At 35.7% G+C, this 20,486-nt stretch overlaps 1 protein-coding gene across 1 annotated transcript in view; it reads left to right on the top strand.

The window, feature by feature from the left end:
* ALG5 (ALG5 dolichyl-phosphate beta-glucosyltransferase) overlaps positions 1 to 20,486 on the top strand; it is a 42,718-nt gene that overhangs the window by 10,649 nt on the left and 11,583 nt on the right. The window contains exons 6-7 of the mRNA XM_042957823.1: positions 1,915 to 2,028; positions 16,084 to 16,143. Of these exons, the coding sequence (XP_042813757.1) occupies positions 1,915 to 2,028; positions 16,084 to 16,143 (174 nt within the window). The remainder of the gene's footprint in view (positions 1 to 1,914; positions 2,029 to 16,083; positions 16,144 to 20,486) is intronic.

The raw sequence follows: 20,486 nt of genomic DNA, 5'->3' as shown, positions 1-20,486 counted from the left end.
AGCATTGAAGAACCTCCTTTAAAAAATAAAATAATATGGGTGTCTTGGTGGCTGAGTTGGTTGAGTGTCTGACTCTTAACTTCTGCTCAGGTCATGATCCCAGGATCATGAGATCAAGTCCCGTGTTAAGCTCTGTGCTGAGCGTAGAGCCTGCTTGAGATTCTCTCTCTGTCTCTCTCTCTGTCTCTGTCTCTCTCTCTGTCTCTCTGTCTTTCTCCCTCTCCCTCTCCCCCTCCTTCCCTCCTCCCCCCTCCCTCTCTCTTTCCCTCCTCCCTCCCTCTCTCCCTCACTCTCTCTCTCCTCTCCCTGCCTCCCTTTCCCCCCCTGCTCCCCCACCTCTCTCCCCTGGTCATGCTCTCGCTCTTCCTCTAAAATAAAAATTTTTTTAAAAGATAAAATAATAAAGTGGACTAAACAAGATTTAAAGCCAAAGACATTTTCCATAATGTTAAATAATTACCTCCAGTTCACCCTTAACATGTATTGCTGAAATAGTCCTTTGTTGTTTTTTTTCAGGTTTTTTTTGTCCAGATGTTAAACAAAACATTTTTATTCTGCCTTTTCACCTGTATTCTTTTTTTTTTTTTTTTTCTTTTTGAGAGAGCGAGAGAGAAAAAAGAGAGTGCGAGCAGGGGAGAGGGAGAGAGAGGGAGAGAGAGGGAGAGAATCTTAAGCAGGCTCCACACTTAGCACAGAGCCTGACTCAGAGCTCGGTCCCACAACCCAGGAATCATGACCTAAGCAGAAATCAAGAGTGGGATGCTCAAAAGACTCAACTACCCAAGCCCCCTTACCTGTATTCTAACTGGTATGACTAAAAAAAAATTACAGAAACTAATTAGTGGGCTTATCCCATAGAATAAATGATCAAAGTTTTGTCTACATTTGTGTATATCTTATCCATATTCACATACTGTTAAGTAATATCAGAAGCTATATTTGTCCTGTATCAAGCTATACATATATTTATACTTAAGAAACAATGAATTCACTCAAATGGACCATGAATTAAGAGTTGACGTGTAGTTTGTTTCCATGTGAAATGTACACTGATAGAGCCGTATTTTGCACAAAAGGCCAACTGATTCAGTATTGAGAGGCATAATTTTGCTAAGTGTCAGATGATTCAAATAACATAAAATAGTATTTGGATATATCCATGCTTCCCAAATTTTAGTGACATTCCATATTTCTTTGTTCAACAATTAATTTAAACTGCTTTAGATTCCATAATAAAGAATACTGGGGTGGCTGGGTGGCTCAGTCTGTTAAGCCTCCGACTTTGGCTCAAGTCATGACCTCATGGTTGGTGGGTTCAAGCCCCGTGTCAGGCTCTGTGCTGACAGCCCAGAGCCTGGAGCCTGCTTTAGATTCTGTGTCTTCCTCTCTGTCTGCCCCTGGCCTGCTCATGATCTGTCTCTCAAAAATAAATAAACATTCAAAAAAACAAAGAATACTAAAGATCTGTCTGATGGTGGGTTTCACAGCAAGTCTGTATATATTGTATTTGTTCAATCCACTCATAAATATGTTCTTCATATGCTGTCCTAAAGTAGCTCCTGATATGCACACAACGCATATATAACATATATGATAGATATTTTACTTTTGTTCTTACTGATGTGGGATATCTTTTATTCATCCAAATCTATATTCCTATCATGATATATTCCAAAGTAATAGTGGTAGGACCTCACAAAGTTTTTAAAATCATGAACTAGGCATTAGATACATTTGGAAGAATCTTATCAATGTAATTTGTTTTCAGGGAACTTTGGCATCCTGCCATTTCACACCTAGTATTAGATATGAGATTATCTAATATTAGTTATCTTAAGCAGAACAAACTGATATGTCATTGGATTTAGCCTTAATTTTAAGCAACTTTCTTTTAATTCAAATGTTTAAATACAGGGTATATTCAGTTCTCGAGGAGAAAAGATCCTTATGGCAGATGCTGATGGAGCCACAAAGTTTCCAGATGTTGAGAAATTAGAAAAGGGACTGAATGATCTACAGCCTTGGCCTGTGAGTATGAGAATATAGATTAAATAATCTTCAGTCAAGAACATGGGGAGTCTAAAGTAACATTAAAATGGAATTTACGGGAGTGCCTAGGTGGCTCAGTTGGTTAAGGACCCCGACTCTTTCCTTTTTTTTTTTTTTTTTTTTTAACCTTTGTTTATTTTTGAGACAGAGAGAGACAGAGCATGAATGGGGAGGGTCAGAGAGAGGGAGATACAGAATCTGAAACAGGCTCCAGGCTCTGAGCTGTCAGCACAGAGCCCGACGCGGGGCTCGAACTCACGGACCGCGAGATCATGACCTGAGCCGAAGTCGGGCGCTTAACCGACTGAGCCATCCAGGCGCCCCAAGGACCCCGACTCTTGATCTCAGGGTTGTGAGTTCAAGCCCCATGCTGGGTGTGAAGCCTACTTAAAAAAAAAAAAAAAATGGAATTTACATATAAGTTTAAAAACTGGTGGTTTTTTTTGTGTGTGAAATTCTTGTATACGGTCCCACAGAAAAGCTAATCATTTTATTATAAACATTCACTGATGGTCTGAGATTTACTTAACAATTACTTATTTAATATTCTGGCCATATGACTCCATTTTCAATCCCTTCTATCAGAGTTTTAATATTTATTATCTATATATTCAGCTAAGGCTTTTATTTAAAAGCATAGATGGAGCCTCCCCTGTAAAGATGTGAAATGAAACTGGATCACAGAGACTTGGTTTTGATGAAACAGACCTAAGCAGGAACCCCTCAGTAAAGATCATGTGCACCTTCATGACATAGTTTCAAAAAGTAGAGATAGACTTTTATTTAGCACTTGAGATTCATCCATATTGCTAAGTTTATCAATAATTTGTTCCTTTTAATTGCTCAGCAGTATTCCATTGCTTGGGGTTAGACAGTTTGTTTATCCATTCAACTGTTGAAGGACATTTGGGTTGTTTCCAGCATTTGGCAATTACGAATAAAGCGGATATCAACGTTTCATTAAAAAAAAAAAAAAAAAGCAGAAGTTAAAGAAAGAAAACTCCTGGTGCCATTTCCACTCTTTAAAGGCCATTTAGATATATTGAAAAAAAAAAAGAAAAAAGAAAGAAAAAAAAAAATATATATATATATATATAGAAAAAAATAAAAATAAAGGCCATTTAGAGAAAGACGAATTTACCAAATTCTGAGCTTTTTACCAAATAGTCCCAACCTGGAAAGAATCAGACTGAGACATTGAATAAGCACCCTGGGACGACATTAAACGGTACACCTACCTGCTATCACACAGTATCCCAGGATTTCAGTCGCAGCAAGAAGAACTGCTAGGGCTTGCCAGTTTCAGGGCTTCAAGCTAAGTTAGGGCACAGGTCCATGTGATTACATCCCTTCCTCAGTGGAGTGTATCCTCGTACAGGACATGGCAAAATCTCACAATAACAAAGAACCCATATAACCCACCAAAGCCACACTGAGCTCTAAGGGAGCTCCCTCCTTCCCCCAGGTGTAATATTCAGGCCTTGAAACTCTAGTTCAGAGGGGAAAACCAGGGGCTACCAAAGGTAGAAGTACGGGTTTCCCCTGCTATCCAGAAGCAGAGTGTTCTCATTCGTAAGCCCAGATGGCATAAAGCAAAGAAGCAATTACCATTACTTCATGTGGAAAATTTCTTTGAACGTTCCCTGACCCAAAAAATAACCTCCCTTAGGCTTTTCTGACACCTTAAGACACAGCTACTGTGTCTTTTATAAAAGCAACATACATGGCCTAACAAGAACTTTTGAAAAGCAGGGGCTACCTGTGTATCAAGGAAAATTCCCTTGTACTGCACAAGTGCTACCCACGTTAGTCACGACAAAATGAAATAAATGTCAGCTATACCAACATATTACTGTAGAAAAAAAAAGTTTCATACCAAAGTATTTTTGCTGAACAAATAATGAAAATAATTCAGCAATACAGGCGTTCGAAAGAGTGAGGACAAAACAACAGAATGATGTTAAAAGAGACATCACAGAAAATTTTCATAAATTTAATACCCTCATGATTGTCAAGAGGATTGTCCTAGTTCTCCCCAGTTCTCCCCTAGTCCTTCCCAGAGAACTGACAAAGATTTGGTAAATGTTTCTAATGCATTATGCCTCTAGCTTGGGGGAGCCATGAGTGGGAGGGAGGATGGGAGATGTCAGGTTGTTTGCAGCTGACTTTGTGTCATTCTACGTAGGGCAAAGAAAAATTAAATAATTTAGCCAAAGTTAGAGGGTGAACCAAACAATAAACAGGAGAAAAATCTGAACCTTCTGTGAATCCCAATTCCCTTTATACAACTCTGAAAAGGAAAGGAGTTCTGATGCCATCCTTTTCGTTATCATAAGCTAATTTACTGCATTGTTACTGTAAATATTGAGTTTTAAAGAATGAAAGCATTTGATGATGATTAAACTTTTACTTCACAGCCTTGGTCTACAGCACCTCACAATATGTCTGATTATTTAAGAGTGTATCACAATTCACTTGAATGAATTTGAACTCAGTTTATTAAGAATTTTAATCAATATGCATCATATATCTCTTTTTGAAGGAGGCAGAGAAGTGACAAAGTTCTAAAATCCACTGTCTGGATCAACTCAGTAATAATTATTTTTGAATTGGGATGCTCTCTACTCGTAATTATGACAAAACTCATAAACAGTCGGGCATTACTCAGAAAACTGGTACTCTGAAGCTAACATTCATAGAGGAATTAGAAGAAATCTTAATTATCTAATTCAGAGGTTGGCAGACCTCTTCTGTAAAGGCCCACAGAGTGAATATTTTCAGCTTCAAAGCCATACAGTGTCTGTTGCTACTCAACCCTGACTGTAGCACAAAAGCAGACCTAGATAATACATAATTGAATGACCATGCCTGTGTTCCAATAAAACTTTATTTACAAAACCAAGCAGCAGGCCAGATTTGGGCCACAGCCTATACATTACAGACCCTTGGGCTAATTCAGTCATTTATCTAGTATTGGAAACTTTTTATAATTACCAAGTGATCTTTTAGTCTTTGCTTGCATAGCTGTAGTGATGCCCAAGCAGCCCATGTATCTCAACTCAGTTACAGAGTTCCTTTTTGCATTAAATGCAAACATGCCTCCTTTTGATATCCCCTTTGGTTGGTTCTGTTTTTCATAGCTACACAAAATAGTCTACTTCTCCTTTGTGACAGCCTTTTGGAGAGTTAAAGCGATTTCCATGTGTCTTCTCTATTCTAAGCTGTCAATAGTTCTTCCAGTTTTCAAACAGCATATTTCTTTTTGTTATCATCCTGGTCATTTTCCACTGAAGATGCTTCAGTTAGCATGGATCTGGTTATACTGCATTTACATTGTTACCTCATGTAGCCAACTCTTTCATATGCAGTGCCATTGCCATTGAACCTTGTCTCCCTATCCTCAAACTGGCACAGTTATTTTTGTTTCTGTTTCTTTTGCCTTGTTTTATTTAGGAACAGAAGTGTGGCTCTTTATTAAACATCAGCATATTTGATTTCTGTTTCTTAGGGTGTAGGGCTTTTTTTCCATCTTTAATGAAATTGCCGTTCCCTTCTCAATTCATTTAAGTCACAAATCTGATAAGCGTGGCTTGCGTATATTCCCTTGAGCACAAATAAAAATTGACTAGAATTTTCAGAACTAGTTCTGAAAATAATGAAACAAGAACATGGGTTTCAAAGTAGTGAAGTCCTGTTATGACCACATGACTAACCCACTAGATACTAGATACTAACTAGTATCTAGTCCTGTTATGACCACATGACTAACCCACTAGATACTAACCCACTAGTACTAACCTACTAGACAGTAGTTAAATGTCTTTTACAGCATTGTGTTGACTCTCTGGAACATTTGTAATGGCTTCTAATGTTTTTTCAGTTGATTTTATTTTTAATTGCAACAAAAAGAAATTAACTACTACTTTGTACTTCTAATTCCTCTTAGAGTTCTGGTCAGATTATTCTTAATGAATTTAGAAAAGTTGCTTGCAATTTCTTCTCTGAAGAATGTCTTTTAAGGTTTTAAATTAAATATATGTAATTTAGGTAGAGTTTTGTGTAACACACAAATAAAATAGGATTTACATTTAGTTCCAAATACTTTATCTGTATATCTTTTTTCTTTAAATGCAAAGCTTTTATCCTAGCTTTTCGATTTCTTTTTTTACCTTTTTTTAAAATTTTATTATTTTTTTTAATTTACATCCAAATTAGTTAGCATATAGTGCAACAGTGATTTCAGGAATAGATTTCTTAATGCCCCTTACCCATTTAGCTCATCCCCCCTCCCACAACCCCTCCAATAACCCTCTGTTTGTTCTCCATATTTAAGAGTCTCTTACGTTCTGACCCCCTCCCTGTTTTTATATTATTTTTGTTTCCCTTCCCATATGTTCATCTGTTTGGTCTCTTAAAGTCCTCACATGAGTGAAGTCATATGATATTTGTCTTTCTCTGACTGACTAATTTCGCTTAGCATAATACCCTCCAGTTCCATCCACATAGTTGCAAATGGCAAGATTTCATTCTTTTTGATTGCTGAGTAATGCTCCATCGTGTGTGTGTGTGTGTATGTGTGTGTGTGTGTATACACATCACATCTTCTTTAGCCATTCATCCATCGATGGACATTGGGCTCTTTCCATACTTTGTTGATAGTGCTGTCAACATTGGGGTGCATGTGTCCCTTCGAAACAGCATACCTGTATCCCTTGGATAAATACCTAGTAATGCAATTGCTGGGTCATAAGGTAGTTGTATTTTTAATTTTTTGAGGAACCTCCATACTGTTTTCCAGAGTGGCTGCACCAGTTTGCATTCCCACCAGCAATGCAAAAGAGATCCTCTTTCTCCCCATCCTCGCCAACATCTGTTGTTGCCTGAGTTGTTACTGTTAGCCATTCTGACAGGTGTAAGGTGGCATCTCATTGTGGTTTTGATTTGTATTTCCCTGATGATGAGTGATATTGAACATTTTTTTCATGTGTCAGTTGGCCATCTGGATGTCTTCTTTGGAGAAGTGTCTATTCATATCTTTTGCCCATTTCTTCACTGGATTATTTGTTTTTTTGGGTATTGACTTTGAGAAGTTCTTTATAGATTTTGGATAGTAACCCTTTATCTGATATGTCGTTTGCAAATATCTTCTCCCATTCTGTTGCTTGCCTTTTAGTTTTGCTGATTGTCTCCTTTGCTGTGCAGAAGCTTTTTATTTTGATGAGGTCCCAGTAGTTCATTTTTGTTTTTGTTTCCCTTGCCTCAGAGACGTGTTGAGTTAGAAGTTGCTGCGGCCAAGATGAACGAGGTTTTTGCCTGCCTTGTCCTCGAGGATTCTGATGGCTTCTTGTCTTACATTTAGGTCTTTCACCCATTTTGAGTTTATTTTTGTGTATGGTGTAAGAAAGTGGCCAGGTTCATTTTTCTGCCTGTCACTGTCCAGTTTTCCCAGCACCACTTGCTGAAGAGACTGTCTTTACTCCATTGGATAATCTTTCCTGCTTTGTCAAAGATTAGTTGGCCATATGTTTGTGGGTCCATATCTGGGTTCTCTATTCTGTTCCATTGATCTGAGTGTCTGTTCTTGTGCCAGCACCAGACTGTCTTGATGATTACAGCTTTGTAGTATAGCTTGAAGTCTGGGATTGTGATGTCTCCTGCTTTGGTTTTCTTTTTCAAGATTGCTTGGCTATTGGGCGCCAGCTTTTCAATTTCTTAACCAGTAATTATGTTACCTCTTTTAATAAAATATGCTTGGGTTTGCAATAATTTTTCTAAGCCAGAATATATGATGATCACTTGTTTAGTTGCTTAACTGTTCACAATAGAATCAAAACTTCCTGAACAGGTAAAATAGATGACAAAAAGTCTGCATTCTATTAACCATAGAGTCATTCCTCAGGCCATGACTTGGATCTTAAATTCTCATTTAGACACAGTTTCAACAAACTTAGTTTTTAGGTTTTGAAGGGCACAAATGATTAAAGGTAACATGTGAAAGAGATATGGAGTAAAACTGCATTGACAAAAACTGTAGGGGCAGATATTAACCACCACCACCGCCACCACCCCATGCCCAAACACACCCTTCAGTCTGGAGCAGTTGCTACCTAGTGGCCCTGAATGTTCCTTTGTCTTCAATTCAGTAGTCCTGGGCCAAAATGTGGGTTTGGTACACCAAAACTTCATATATGTATACATGGTTTGGCTTTTTCCTTAAACAGGAACGTGACAATTATTATTTCCTTTTTTTTTTTTTTTTTTGTGACCATGGGCAGGTTCAAGAGCCTGTTATGTTTGTGTCACCCTCTCAGATGACCAAGCATGCAAAAGAGATCCCTGAACTTCCCAAATCATTTGTTTTATAGACCCAGAATTCTGGTGAGATCTTTTTGAAAATCAAACAAGGGAGAAAAGAAAAATTAAGAAGATAGTTTTGAAAATGTAAAAAGAGGAAGAGTATATGTAATTTACCTTTCAGGACAGTCTGTCTCAGCAGATCACAAAGTATGTTTCCCACACCTTTGAAGGACAAGAGCTGCCTATCAAAGCAGGTATATAATGCCAACCAACCTGGTTTGAAAGTGGGTATCTCTTAAGTACAGAGAAAGCAAAACTTTTTCTCTAGAGGACCAGAGGGTAAATATTTTAGGCTCCATAGACCACATGTGGTCCCTGTTGCAATACTCTTTTTTAACAACACTTGAAAAATCATTCTTGGTCATAGGTCATGAAAAAACAGGCAGCAGGCTGTTTTTGGCCCACAAATCATGGTTTGCCAACCTTGTTCTAGAAGATTGAAATCTTGATGTTAACCATAATTTTTGCTGACCACATAAAATTTTCATAAATTTAATATCCTCATGATTGTCAAGAGAAGATATCCTAATTTAAAAAGAGGAAAATAATTAGGCATCTTTTGTTGCCAAATTTATTTGTTGAATGTGCAGTTTGATACAGTATTTTTATAGAACAAGTTAAAAGTAAGAATCAAAGGTTTGGGTGCCTAGGTGGCTCAGTTGATTGTCCAACTCTTGATTTTGCCTTGGGTCACGGTCTCCCAGTTCATCGGTTTGAGCCCTGAATCAAGTTCCAAAGTGGCAGTGCAGAGCCTGCATGGGATTCTCTGTCTCCCTCTCTTTCTGCCCTTCCCCCATTCATGCTCTCTCTCTTTCAAAATAAATAAATAAAATTTAAAAAAAAATCAAGGAGTGCCTGGGTGGCTCAGTCAGTTCAGCATCTGACTTCAGCTCAGGTCATGATCTCATGGCCCATCAGTTTGAGCCCGTGTCAGGCTCTGTGCTGACAGGTTGGACCCTGAAGCCTGCTTCGGATTCTGTGTCTCCCTCTCTCTCTGCCCCTTTCCCACTCACACTGTGTCTCTTTCTCTCAAAAATAAATAAACATTGAAAAAAAAATTTTTTTAATAATAATCGAAAGGTTTAAATAATTCACATCCATTGATCCAGTAATACATATCTCTTAACCCAGCTTTGAGAAACTTATCTTAAGGAAATAATTAAGAATGTGTATAAAAACAAATTTTCAAGGATTTTTGCTTATTTTTTATTATAGCAGTGTTTTTTAAAGAGAAGGAAAACTTAGAAACAATTTTAAGTGTTCAATATTACTTTACACAGGTTAAATTCATTATAATAAAGGATGCTATTCATTGTATACAGCTAGGTGAAAAAAAAAATTTTGAGACAGAGCATGAGCATGTGCCCAAGTGCGGGAGGGGCAAAAGGAGAGGGAAAAAGAGAGAATCTTCAGCAGGCTCCACGCTCGGTGCAGAGCCTGATGCGGACTCCATCTCAGGACCATGAGGTCATGACCTGAGGTGAAATCAAGAGTCAGATACTTAACCCACTGAGCCACCCAGCCACCCCCAAAAAATAAATTTTAAACATCTGGATATATATAGATAGCTAGAGTTATATCTAGTAACCTACCTATGGAATTGTCTGTGGATAGTGGAATTATGGATATCTTTTCAAATTTTTATATTTCTTTAATTTTATTGTTTATTTTTAACAATGAAACTTTATTGCTTTTGAGGAAAATGGGTATAGGATTTTTTTAATTTTTTAATAAATACAAATTTTTCTAAACTCAGTACTTTGCTTTATATATGCTAAGTTTTCCATTTCTGCCCATATTGGATGAATACGACTGATTTCATCATAAATTGTTTCAACTTCATTTCTATATATCTATCTCACTTGGAGTCACGTTTGCCTCATGGAGTACCTGTGCCAATTTCCATTTCCACTTCAGTAGGTTTCTTAATTTTGGGTTCAGAATTCAAATGCACCTAGGTTCAAATTCCATGTGACCTTGGACAAGTTAATCCATCCACCTCATTTTCCTCACCACTGACATATGGACAGTGTGCCTATGGACAGTGATGGTCAGTGGGCTTTGCACTGACATCTCAGAGCCTGCTTGGAATTCTCTCTCCCATTATCTCTGCCCCTTCTCCACTCCCTCCCTTTCTCTCTCTCTCTCTCTCTCTCTCTCTCTCTCTCTCTCTCTCAAAGAAATGAACATTTAATTTAAAAAAAGGAATAAATCCTGAGGTGATGATTAAAATGTTTTAAAATGCATGTCAAGTGTTTATCATTATGTCGAGCCCTCAATAACCATCATCTCTAATTATAAACGTTAGCCCTTATGCTTAATTCTCAGAGCTAATTCTAATGTTACTGTTTATAATTGTTAGTATAAATTAGATCTACCTAGTTCTTCAATTCTATTCTTCTAGTCTATTCCTTTTCCCCAGTGAATTGTGAGAAAATACTTAAATGGAAAAGTATCAGAGTTCTGATTAAACGTTTCTTTCTAGGAGACAATATGGTACCAATTTACCACTTTTAAAAGCTAGCTGTAATATTTCAGTGACTGAAATATTCATTTTTTTCAATACTACAAGAAAATTAGTGATACTCTGAAAGAGGCATAAAGGAAAGAGACTCCATGTTTACATACATTGTCTAATATGAGCAGTTTTTAAAACAAGACTATCTTTTCCTGAAGAATAACTGACTGTTCTAAAAGCCGTTTAGATGAATTCCTTGCGATAGTGACATTAGTACCAGGGATTCAGTTCTCACACCAGAACTGAAGATAAACAAAATTCTCTTAAAAGCTTTTAGGAGATTTTAAATGAAAGCTTTTGGTTTTTATTTGTTTTTGTTTAATTAAATGGCATTCTAATTCTATTTAGTCTCTGAAAGGTGGGAGGAGGTCCGTTTGTTTTGTTTTGTTTTTTCCTATTGCTTGGTAACATTACTGTTCTTTTTGGATTTAAAGTTGAAGTTTATTTGCCATATACTATTTGAACTTTTTATATGGGTCTTCTTTAAGAAAAGCATTCTCAGGTTACCTGGGTGGCTCAGTCAGTTGGGCATCCGACTCTTGATTTTGGCTCAGGTCATGATCCCAGGGTTGTGAGACTGAGCTCTGTGTCAGGCTCTGCACTAAGCATGGAGCCTGCTTAAGATTCTCTCTCTCGCTCGCTCTCTTTCTCTCCTACCCCTCTCCCCTGCTCATGCTCTCTCTAAAACATACACATGTACATACATATGTAAGTAAAAATAAAATAAAGAAAAGCATTTCTCTCCCTTCCTGAGGAAAGTACCTCTGCCAGAAAAAGAAGGGAAGAAATTATTTCTACTACTAAATAGTAGGCAAAATATATAACAGATAATTTTCAAAAGCAAATATAGCCAGTAAAATTTCCCAAAGTTTACCTTTTCATTAAAAAGGAAATTAGGGGTGCCTGGGTGGCTCATTCAGTTAAGCATCTGATTATTGATATTGGCTCAGGGTGTGACTTTGCAGTTGTAAGATCAAGCTCTGCATTGAGCTTTGCACTGACATCTCAGAGCCTGCTTGGAATTCTCTCTCCCCCACTCTCTCTGCCCCTCCTCCACTCCCTCCCTGTCTCTCTCTCTCTCTCTCTCTCTCTCTCTCTCTCTCTCTCTCTCTCTCTTTCAAATCAATAAACATTTAATTTAAAAAAAGAAAAGGAAATTAGATCACAAAGGGTTATATTTTTCCCTTTTAAAATTAGCAAATTTAAAATGAGAATAATTAGAACTGGCAAGGATTGGATGAGGTAATCAATATTATACCCATTTAATGGGAATATAAAGAGCTTTTTAAAGAATAATTTGGCTCATATATTTTTTTTTTTAATTTTTTTTTTTTAACGTTTATTTTTGAGACAGAGAGAGACAGAGCATGAACGGGAGAGGGTCAGAGAGAGGGAGACACAGAATCTGAAGCAGGCTCCAGGCTCTGAGCTGTCAGCACAGAGCCCGACGCGGGGCTCGAACTCACGGATGTGAGATCATGACCTGAGCTGAAGTCGGCCGCTTAACCGACTGAGCCACCCAGGCGCCCCTCATATATGTTTAAAACATTCATACTTTCAACTTAGTATTCTATTTGTATGACTTTTTCCAAAGAAGGAAATCCAAAATACAATTAGAGTTTTATATTCAAAGATGTTCTTTTGAGCCCCTTTCTGAAAAACATGAAATTAGAAATAGTCAACACATGCACAAACAGTGAAAATATGGTAAATCTCTATGGTGAAATATAATATTGCCCTTGCCCTTGACACAAAAAAGAAAGATGGACATGCAACACTGCTATGATAAGTTCTTGAAAAGTAAACTTGAATCTTATCAAGCTTCTAACCCAAACAACCAGTTTACAGGGAACACTGGGAACAGAGGAACATGATAAATGTCACCAGTGTGGATACAATCAACAAAATCCAAAACCTGGGTAAGTCTACAAGACAAGTTACATAGTTTCTTCAACAAATAAGTATAAGAAAAAAAAAAAGTAGGGGGAACCCACAGGTAAAAGAAATATCAGCCAATTTGTTGAGTGGGGTAGTGATGAGGGGCTGTAGAAGAAGCAAGGTTGGCCATGTATTCGTTGTTTTTTTTTTTTAATTTTTTGTAATGTATTGATAATTGTTGAACCATGTTGTAGGTACATGAGGGCTTCATTTTCCAATTCTCTCTACTTTTATGCAAAACAGTGAACTTGAACATAAGAAATTTTTGGATTATTTTAAATGGAAAAGAACATGACATATAGGTGAATTTCAGCTATGGTTTTAAATGCAGAGAAAAAAAGAATACAAGGAAATATATGAAATACTATCAGTGGCTGCTTTTAGGTAGTGAGATTATACATGACTTTTCCCTTTATAATAAAGTTTTACTATGTGTAAGTTTACGTGCTTGACAAATTTTTTTTTTCAATATGCACTTTTTTGTTTATTTTGGTGAATGGTTTAAAGGTCAAATGGTATAAGAAGAAAACAGTGAAAGGAGGCCCACGCTTCATTGCTCAGCTTAGTCACTTAGTTACTCTCAGAAGTAACCAGTATTATTTACTTCTTGCATATCCATCTGGGAGATGCTATAAGTATTCTTTATTTAAAAATGCAGATTGTAACACTATTACTATTCTGTTGTTTCCACTTAATGATGTACCTTGGAGACTGAGCCACATTTATATAGCAGAGTGCTTCCTCATGCTTGCACAATTATCATAACTAATGCCTTTGGATAGACCTACAGGATTGCTTTGCTGCTAGAAGCAATACTGAAATGATTAACCCTGAATGAAAGTCCTTTCCCACATATACAAGTTTATTTACAGGAAAATTCCTGGTGGTGGAATTGGTGGGTCAGATTATATGTATATTTGTAGTTTTGATCATTTGTCACATTGCTGCCTGTAGAGTGTGTAGGCACCATATAGTAAACACTGTTCACCTTGCTCTTAAGTGTGGGATGTTTTCAATTGTTTAAGAGCAGTTTTCACTTCCTCTTTTATGAACAGTCTGTTCATAGACTTTGCCGCTTTTCCAACTGAGTTGGGTACTTTTATAATAGTTTGTAGGAGTACTTTAGCATTTTGGAAGTAATCCTTTTGTCTGTAATATAAATTACCAATATTTCCCCCAATATATTTGTCTTTTAATTTTGAAAATGCTTAGATTTTTGTTAAAATTTAAAAAAAGAATTAAGTTCATTTTAAGACGAGGGGAGGGGCAGAGAGAGAGGGAGAGAGAGAGAATCCCCAGCAGGCTCTGTGCTGTCAGCACAGAGCCCAACGCAGAGATTGATCTCATAAACCATGAGATCATGGCCTGAGCTGAAATCAAGAGTCGGATGCTTAACCAACTGAGCCACCCAGGCGCCCCTCTCTCTACACAGTTTTTTTAAAAAATTGTTGTCAAATTGATCTGTCTTTTCTTCTAGATTTTGTGTACTTAATGTTTTCCTTGAGGTCATTTTAAAAATTATTCCTGGGCCGCCTGGGTGGCTCAGTCGGTTGAGTGTCCGACTTCAGCTCAGGTCATGATCTCACAGTTTGTGGGTTCAAGCCCCACATTGGGCTCTGTGCTGACAGTACAGAGCCTGGAGCCTGCTTCAGATTCTGTGTCTTCCTCTCTTTCTGTCCCTCCCCCAGTCATTCTCTCTCTCTCTCTATCTCAAAAATAAATAAACATTAAAAAAGTTTTTTCATTATTCCTGATATTTTACACTTAAATCTTTGATGTATCTGAAATATATCCTACTTTTCAGTATGAGGCCCAGGTTCAACTTAATTTGGTTTCCAAGTGGCTACCCAGATGTCCCACAGCATTTATCAATTCAGTTTTTGCCCACTGCTTAAAAACATCATCTTTGTCATATTCTAAATATCCATATTTGTGTGGTGTGTGTGTTTCTGGCTTTTCCTTTCTGGTTCATGGACTCATCTATTCATTTTCTAGTACTGTAGTTTTAATTATTATAGCTTTATAATGTATATTAAATCCTCTAAGGCTAGTCATTCCTCATTCTTAGAATTTTCCTGGTTCTTTTGGTTCTTTATTTTTCAATATTAACTCTAAAAATTAGCTTGTCTGGTTCATTGGAAAATTATTTTGATATTTCTATCAGTATGGTACTAAATTTAAAGATTAATTTTAGGGAGAATTGATTTTTGATACATGTTCTCATCCATGATCATGCTATGCCCTTCTATGTGTTGGATTCTTTTGTTTCCCTTGGTACCATATACATGTTTTCTTTATTTAGATATTGCTATGTTTTTGTAAAGTTTATTTCTAGATTTTCCTTTCTTGACTTTACAAATACTGTCTTCCATTATATTTTCTGATTATTGTTTGTACATATGAAGAGTAAAGTATGATATATATTCATTTTGTTCCACTTTTTTAATTCCCTTAATGTTTGTAGTAGTTTTTACTATAGTAGTTGATAATCTTGGATTTTCCAGAAAGTAATGATTATATAGGTATAATCATACCATCTGGAGATACCCTTTTCTTTCTAATACCACTATTTTTCCCTCTAACTATGTTGATACAGTGTTTTTAATCAGAAAAATCATTTAAAAATATGAATTTTCAAGTTGTACATGCCCCTGATATGTAGCCCTGAATATTGGCCTCTTAGTAAGTATAATCAGGCTTCTGGAAGCTGTACATATCCTGAATACCTTAGTAAACCTTTGAAGATATTTAATGTGACTTAAAAAAAAATCAGTGTCTAAAAAATGAGATACTTGGATCGAAAATAAATGTTTTTATTAATATTTATTTTTAAAAATTTTTGTTTACATTTTAATTAGTTAACATACAGTGCAATATTGGCTTAAGGAGTAGAATTCAACGATTCATCACTTACATACAATACCCAGTGCTCATCACAAGTGTCTCCTTAGTACCCATCTAGCACATCTCCCACCACCTCCCTCCATCAACCCTCAGTTTGTTCTCTGTCGTTAAGAGTCTCTTGTGGTTTGTTTCCCTGTCTCTTTTTTCCCCCCTTCCCATTTGTTCATCTGTTTTGTTTCTTAAATTCCACATGAGTGAAATCATATGGTATATGTCTTTCTCTTCACTTATTTCGCTTAGCGTAATACACATTTGATTATTGATATTCAAATATAATATTCAAATACTGACAAATCATTTTACTGCTTTTTCCTCAGGACCAAATGGCTATTGCATGTGGATCTCGAGCTCACTTGGAAAAAGAATCAATTGCTCAGGTGAGGCTTTACTAACTGGCCTGGATCAGATTTTGTTTTTCTTTTTTTCATACTCATTAGCAAAAAGCAAGCTTTCATGTTTGATTTCATAAAAATGAATTTCTTTTCAAAGGGAAAGAAAATAATTTTTTACTGTGTGAAAGATTAACACATTTAGGAATTGATTATTTTTTTCAGTGAGTTTACAAAAAAGGATGTAAACTTCACTTTGACTTAGGATGCAAGCAGCTTATTTTTTTTTTTTTTTTTTCTTTTTAAGACACAGGAGTCCCCATTCAGTTCTGATATAAGGCAAACTTTTCTAAATGATACAGTTCTGAACCATTCAGCTTACCTTTAGTTTTTCTTTTAATGGCACATTTAAGTGCATTTAAAGTTTGTTTTTTTCCTTTTTTTTTTAACTTTATTCCTCTTAAAAAAGCACTATATCTTAAAATTTAACAAGTTGTGACTGCCCTCACTAAAGACTTTAAATTCTTCATTTTGTAATTTGTATTATTGGGCTACAAAAGTTGGAATAACTTGGGAGGAAAAAATAATAAGGAATTTATTCTGTGCAATTTTAAATTCTTTTTTAATTTTTAAAATTATTTTAATTATTCACTTAAAAATGTGGGCCCAGTGTATCAAGCCCAGTAATTGTCCATTATATTCTTTATGGTTCATCTACTGGAGTCGCCAAATAGATCAAGAATAAAGCAGTATTTTTCAATCCAAGGTCAAAATTATCTGGGGAGGTTTTTTTCTTTGGTTTTAAACATGTGTATTTCTAGGCCAATCCCAGGCACACTGAATAAGACTATAGAAATGAACCAGGAATCTGCATTTTTAACAATTTCCCAGGCCACGCTTACACCCAGAGTTTGAGAACCAGTGGAATAAAAGGTTAAACCTTTCCCTCCCTCAATGATTCTGAAATAACACACAAAGAAATTTTTTTTTCAAGATATACTGATGGCAGGGTCATAGAACCTCTTAAGAATTATGTTCAGGTATGGAAACCTAGACTCTTCCTAAGAAATAAATTATTTTAATATCTTCAGTATCTAATCCAGTGTTCCGTGTCTCTGTGGACACTCACTGGTTTTAAAAAAGGTAATCTGTTAACCATCGAGGTTATCATACTCCTAGAAATTTAAAATTGAAAGATTGCTTAGAGATTAGCTAGTCTAGCTTCATCAATTTACTGATGCACAGGAGATAAGAAGAGGAAGAGTATATGTCTAAGATGTTTACATTATTTGTAATTTTATACTTATATAAATTTTATAATTTTATAATTATAAAATAATATAAACTATAGGGATGCCTGGGTGGTTCAGTTGGTTGAGCATTTGATTCTTGATCTTTACTCAGGACATGATTCCAAGGTTGTGGGATCAAGTCCCATCTCAGGTTCCATGCTGAGTGTAGAACCTGCTTAGGATTCTCTCTCTCTCTCTCTCTCTCTCTCTCTCTCTCTCTCTCTCTCTCTTTCTCCCTCTGCCCTTCTCCACCTCTTTCTCTCTTTCCCTAAAATAGAAAAAATAAAAAATAAAACCTAATACTTGATATCTAAAAACAAAAAAGAAATGATAAAATGCTAAATTCCAACAATAGAAAATACAGATATTTTCCTGGATGAAATATGCAGCCAATAAAACAGATGATCATGCAGGCTATATAATAATATGAGAAAATATCCAAAATATTAGGTTATATGAAGAAAAAAGAGTACAATGTTATAAATATTGCATAATTGTTTATGTAAAAATTATCTGTATAAACAAAAACACTTAATGAGACCAGGCTGATATTAAATTAATGATTTTATGTTTATTTTTTTCCTTTTTAAAAAATGTAGAAAAGTAGAAAGGATAATGTATTTGGTGAAGGAAAAAAGATTTGGAAAAATAGGAAGCAAGAGAGTAATTAAGAAGCTAGTGAAGGCAAGAGAGAGTGTGTTCATATGCCCATATGTTCTGTGTAACAGTTATAACAGGATGTTTATATTGTCTGGGTATTCTTGCATTTATTATTTTTAAAAGATTCAAAATAGAATCCATTGGTGTTTATTTGATGTCCTTAGAATTTCTTCAAAGAGTCTTGGCTTACATCTTGGGACTTCTTTGAACTTATTTTAAGATAATAAAAGTACCAGTCAGCTTTAAATTCCACCTGAATTCCTTGTTTACATTTCATCAGCATTAGAGAGAATATTGTTAATAATGAAGTAGTGAATGTCTTTTTCCTTCATATTTTTAAATGTCTATTTCAGAAGTTCGTATAATGTTATTCTATGACTGTTAGTTTTATGTAACTAAGTCCGTTGCATAATATATTTTTAGATGTCTTATAAATTGTAAGATATTTTGCAAAGTTAAAATAAAAATTAAAGGGAGATCCTCTTGTTTGTATGTTAGGAATCAAATAAGTTCTTCATATGAAGTCCATGTGTTTCTGGTTTTTTAAAAATAACCATTATCCTTAAACAAACAAAAATGTTCTATTAACATCCAAGCAAGAGTGGCCATGAATATTTCCATTTGGTAACCAGTAAGTTCACCTAAATCACATTCAAGATCATTCAAGGAAAATAGTTTATAGGCATTATTATTATTATTATTTTTTTTTTACCTTGTGATTTTAATTTTTCTAACTTTCAGTTTCTATTTGTTCCTTTTGTAAGCATAAGTGCTCTTTTGGAGGTTTAATCAGTCAACCAGTATTTATTGGAAATATTTTATGTGAAAGGCTCTGAGCAAGCTGTTATGAGATTACCCAAGTATTTTAAGATGAGGTTTCTGCCCTATCTGCTTAGAGAGGTAAGACCTGTTTACATCAGAACATAACTAATGATTCTAGGTGATAAATGAGAAGTGATAGATCCTTCCAAAAAGTTTGTTTTACAGTTGACAAACATTTTGCAAAACTGCTCCAAAGTGGTAACTGATTTATATTTCCATTAGCGGAATAATCCCATTGCTCCACATCCTAACAAAAGATTTAATGCTATGATTCCTTTTAACGCTTGCCAGTTGGATGGGTATAACATGGTATCACGCTATGGTTAAAATTTGGTTTTATTGGTTGCTAATGAGAATGACCATTGTTCAGAGGGCTCTCTTGTGTCCTTTTCTGTGAGCTGCTCTTATGCTCTTTCCAATTTGCTTTAGTACTCTTTTCACTTTTTATTTCTAGAGAGTTCTAAAATTTTATCTAATGTAGAAAGAATGGAGACTAATCATTTTCAGTTATTTGCACAGCAGCTATTTTGTTCCACTGTGTTATTTCACTTTTTTTTTCCTTTGTAATGTGAAATATAATAAAAACACAGAGAAGTACGTACACACAGACACACACACACACTTAAAAAAATGTTTCACATACCTTATAGATAAGTGTTTTATTCTTTTTCCCTTCCTGCCCTGTTTAATACACAAATGAAACTGCAGTTAGGATGTAAAGTGAGCTCCCAAGCTTTCTTCCTTTATTAAAAACATTTATTGGGGCGCCTGGGTGGCACAGTCGGTTAAGCGTCCGACTTCAGCCAGGTCACGATCTCGCGGTCCGTGAGTTCGAGCCCCGCGTCAGGCTCTGGGCTGATGGCTCGGAGCCTGGAGCCTGCTTCCGATTCTGTGTCTCCCTCTCTCTCTGCCCCTCCCCCGTTCATGCTCTGTCTCTCTCTGTCCCAAAAATAAATAAAAAACGTTTAAAATAAATAAATAAATAAATAAATAAATAAATAAATAAATAAAAACATTTATTGAGTTCCTGTTACTGTCTGTGCCAAACACTTGGCTAAAGGCTTTAATCTTATCTCATTTAATCTTTACAGTAACTTTGTGAGGTGGGCATTTTCGTTCCCATTTGATAAAAGAGGAAAGTGGGATAGAGAGTTGAAGTAATGTGCTCAAGGCCACCCTAATCATTAATGTAGCCAGGATTCAAATAATTAGTCTGCTCAGGTCACTGGCTTTCTGTACTTTGTTGTGTTATCACTGGTCCGTCATAGTTCTGTTTGATAATAATAGAAAAAGCCACGTAAATGAAGAATGACACTACAGATTACAGTTATAAAAAGCAAAAGCCAAAAGGAGGAAGGGAAACACTAAATAGTATGAAATATTAAATGTTCTACATAGATTCTTAGTAGGTTGCTAGTGTGTATATATCGTGTATCATTCCATGGATCTATTACATTTGAGAAAACTTTTAAACATGAAAGTCTTGAATATGATAATTAATGACCTATTTATCTTATGTTTTAACGTTTGCAGTGTTTAATGTATAATGGCATATTATGTTGTGTTACTATTATTAATAAAAGTAATTACTAATAATAGTGAATAGTCAGATAGGAT

This window comes from Panthera tigris, chromosome A1 (assembly GCF_018350195.1).
Source record: "Panthera tigris isolate Pti1 chromosome A1, P.tigris_Pti1_mat1.1, whole genome shotgun sequence".
NCBI classification, from domain to species: Eukaryota; Metazoa; Chordata; class Mammalia; order Carnivora; family Felidae; genus Panthera; species Panthera tigris.
The sequence above is the reverse complement of the archived record's forward strand: the minus strand, read 5'-3'. Positions and strand labels throughout refer to the sequence as shown.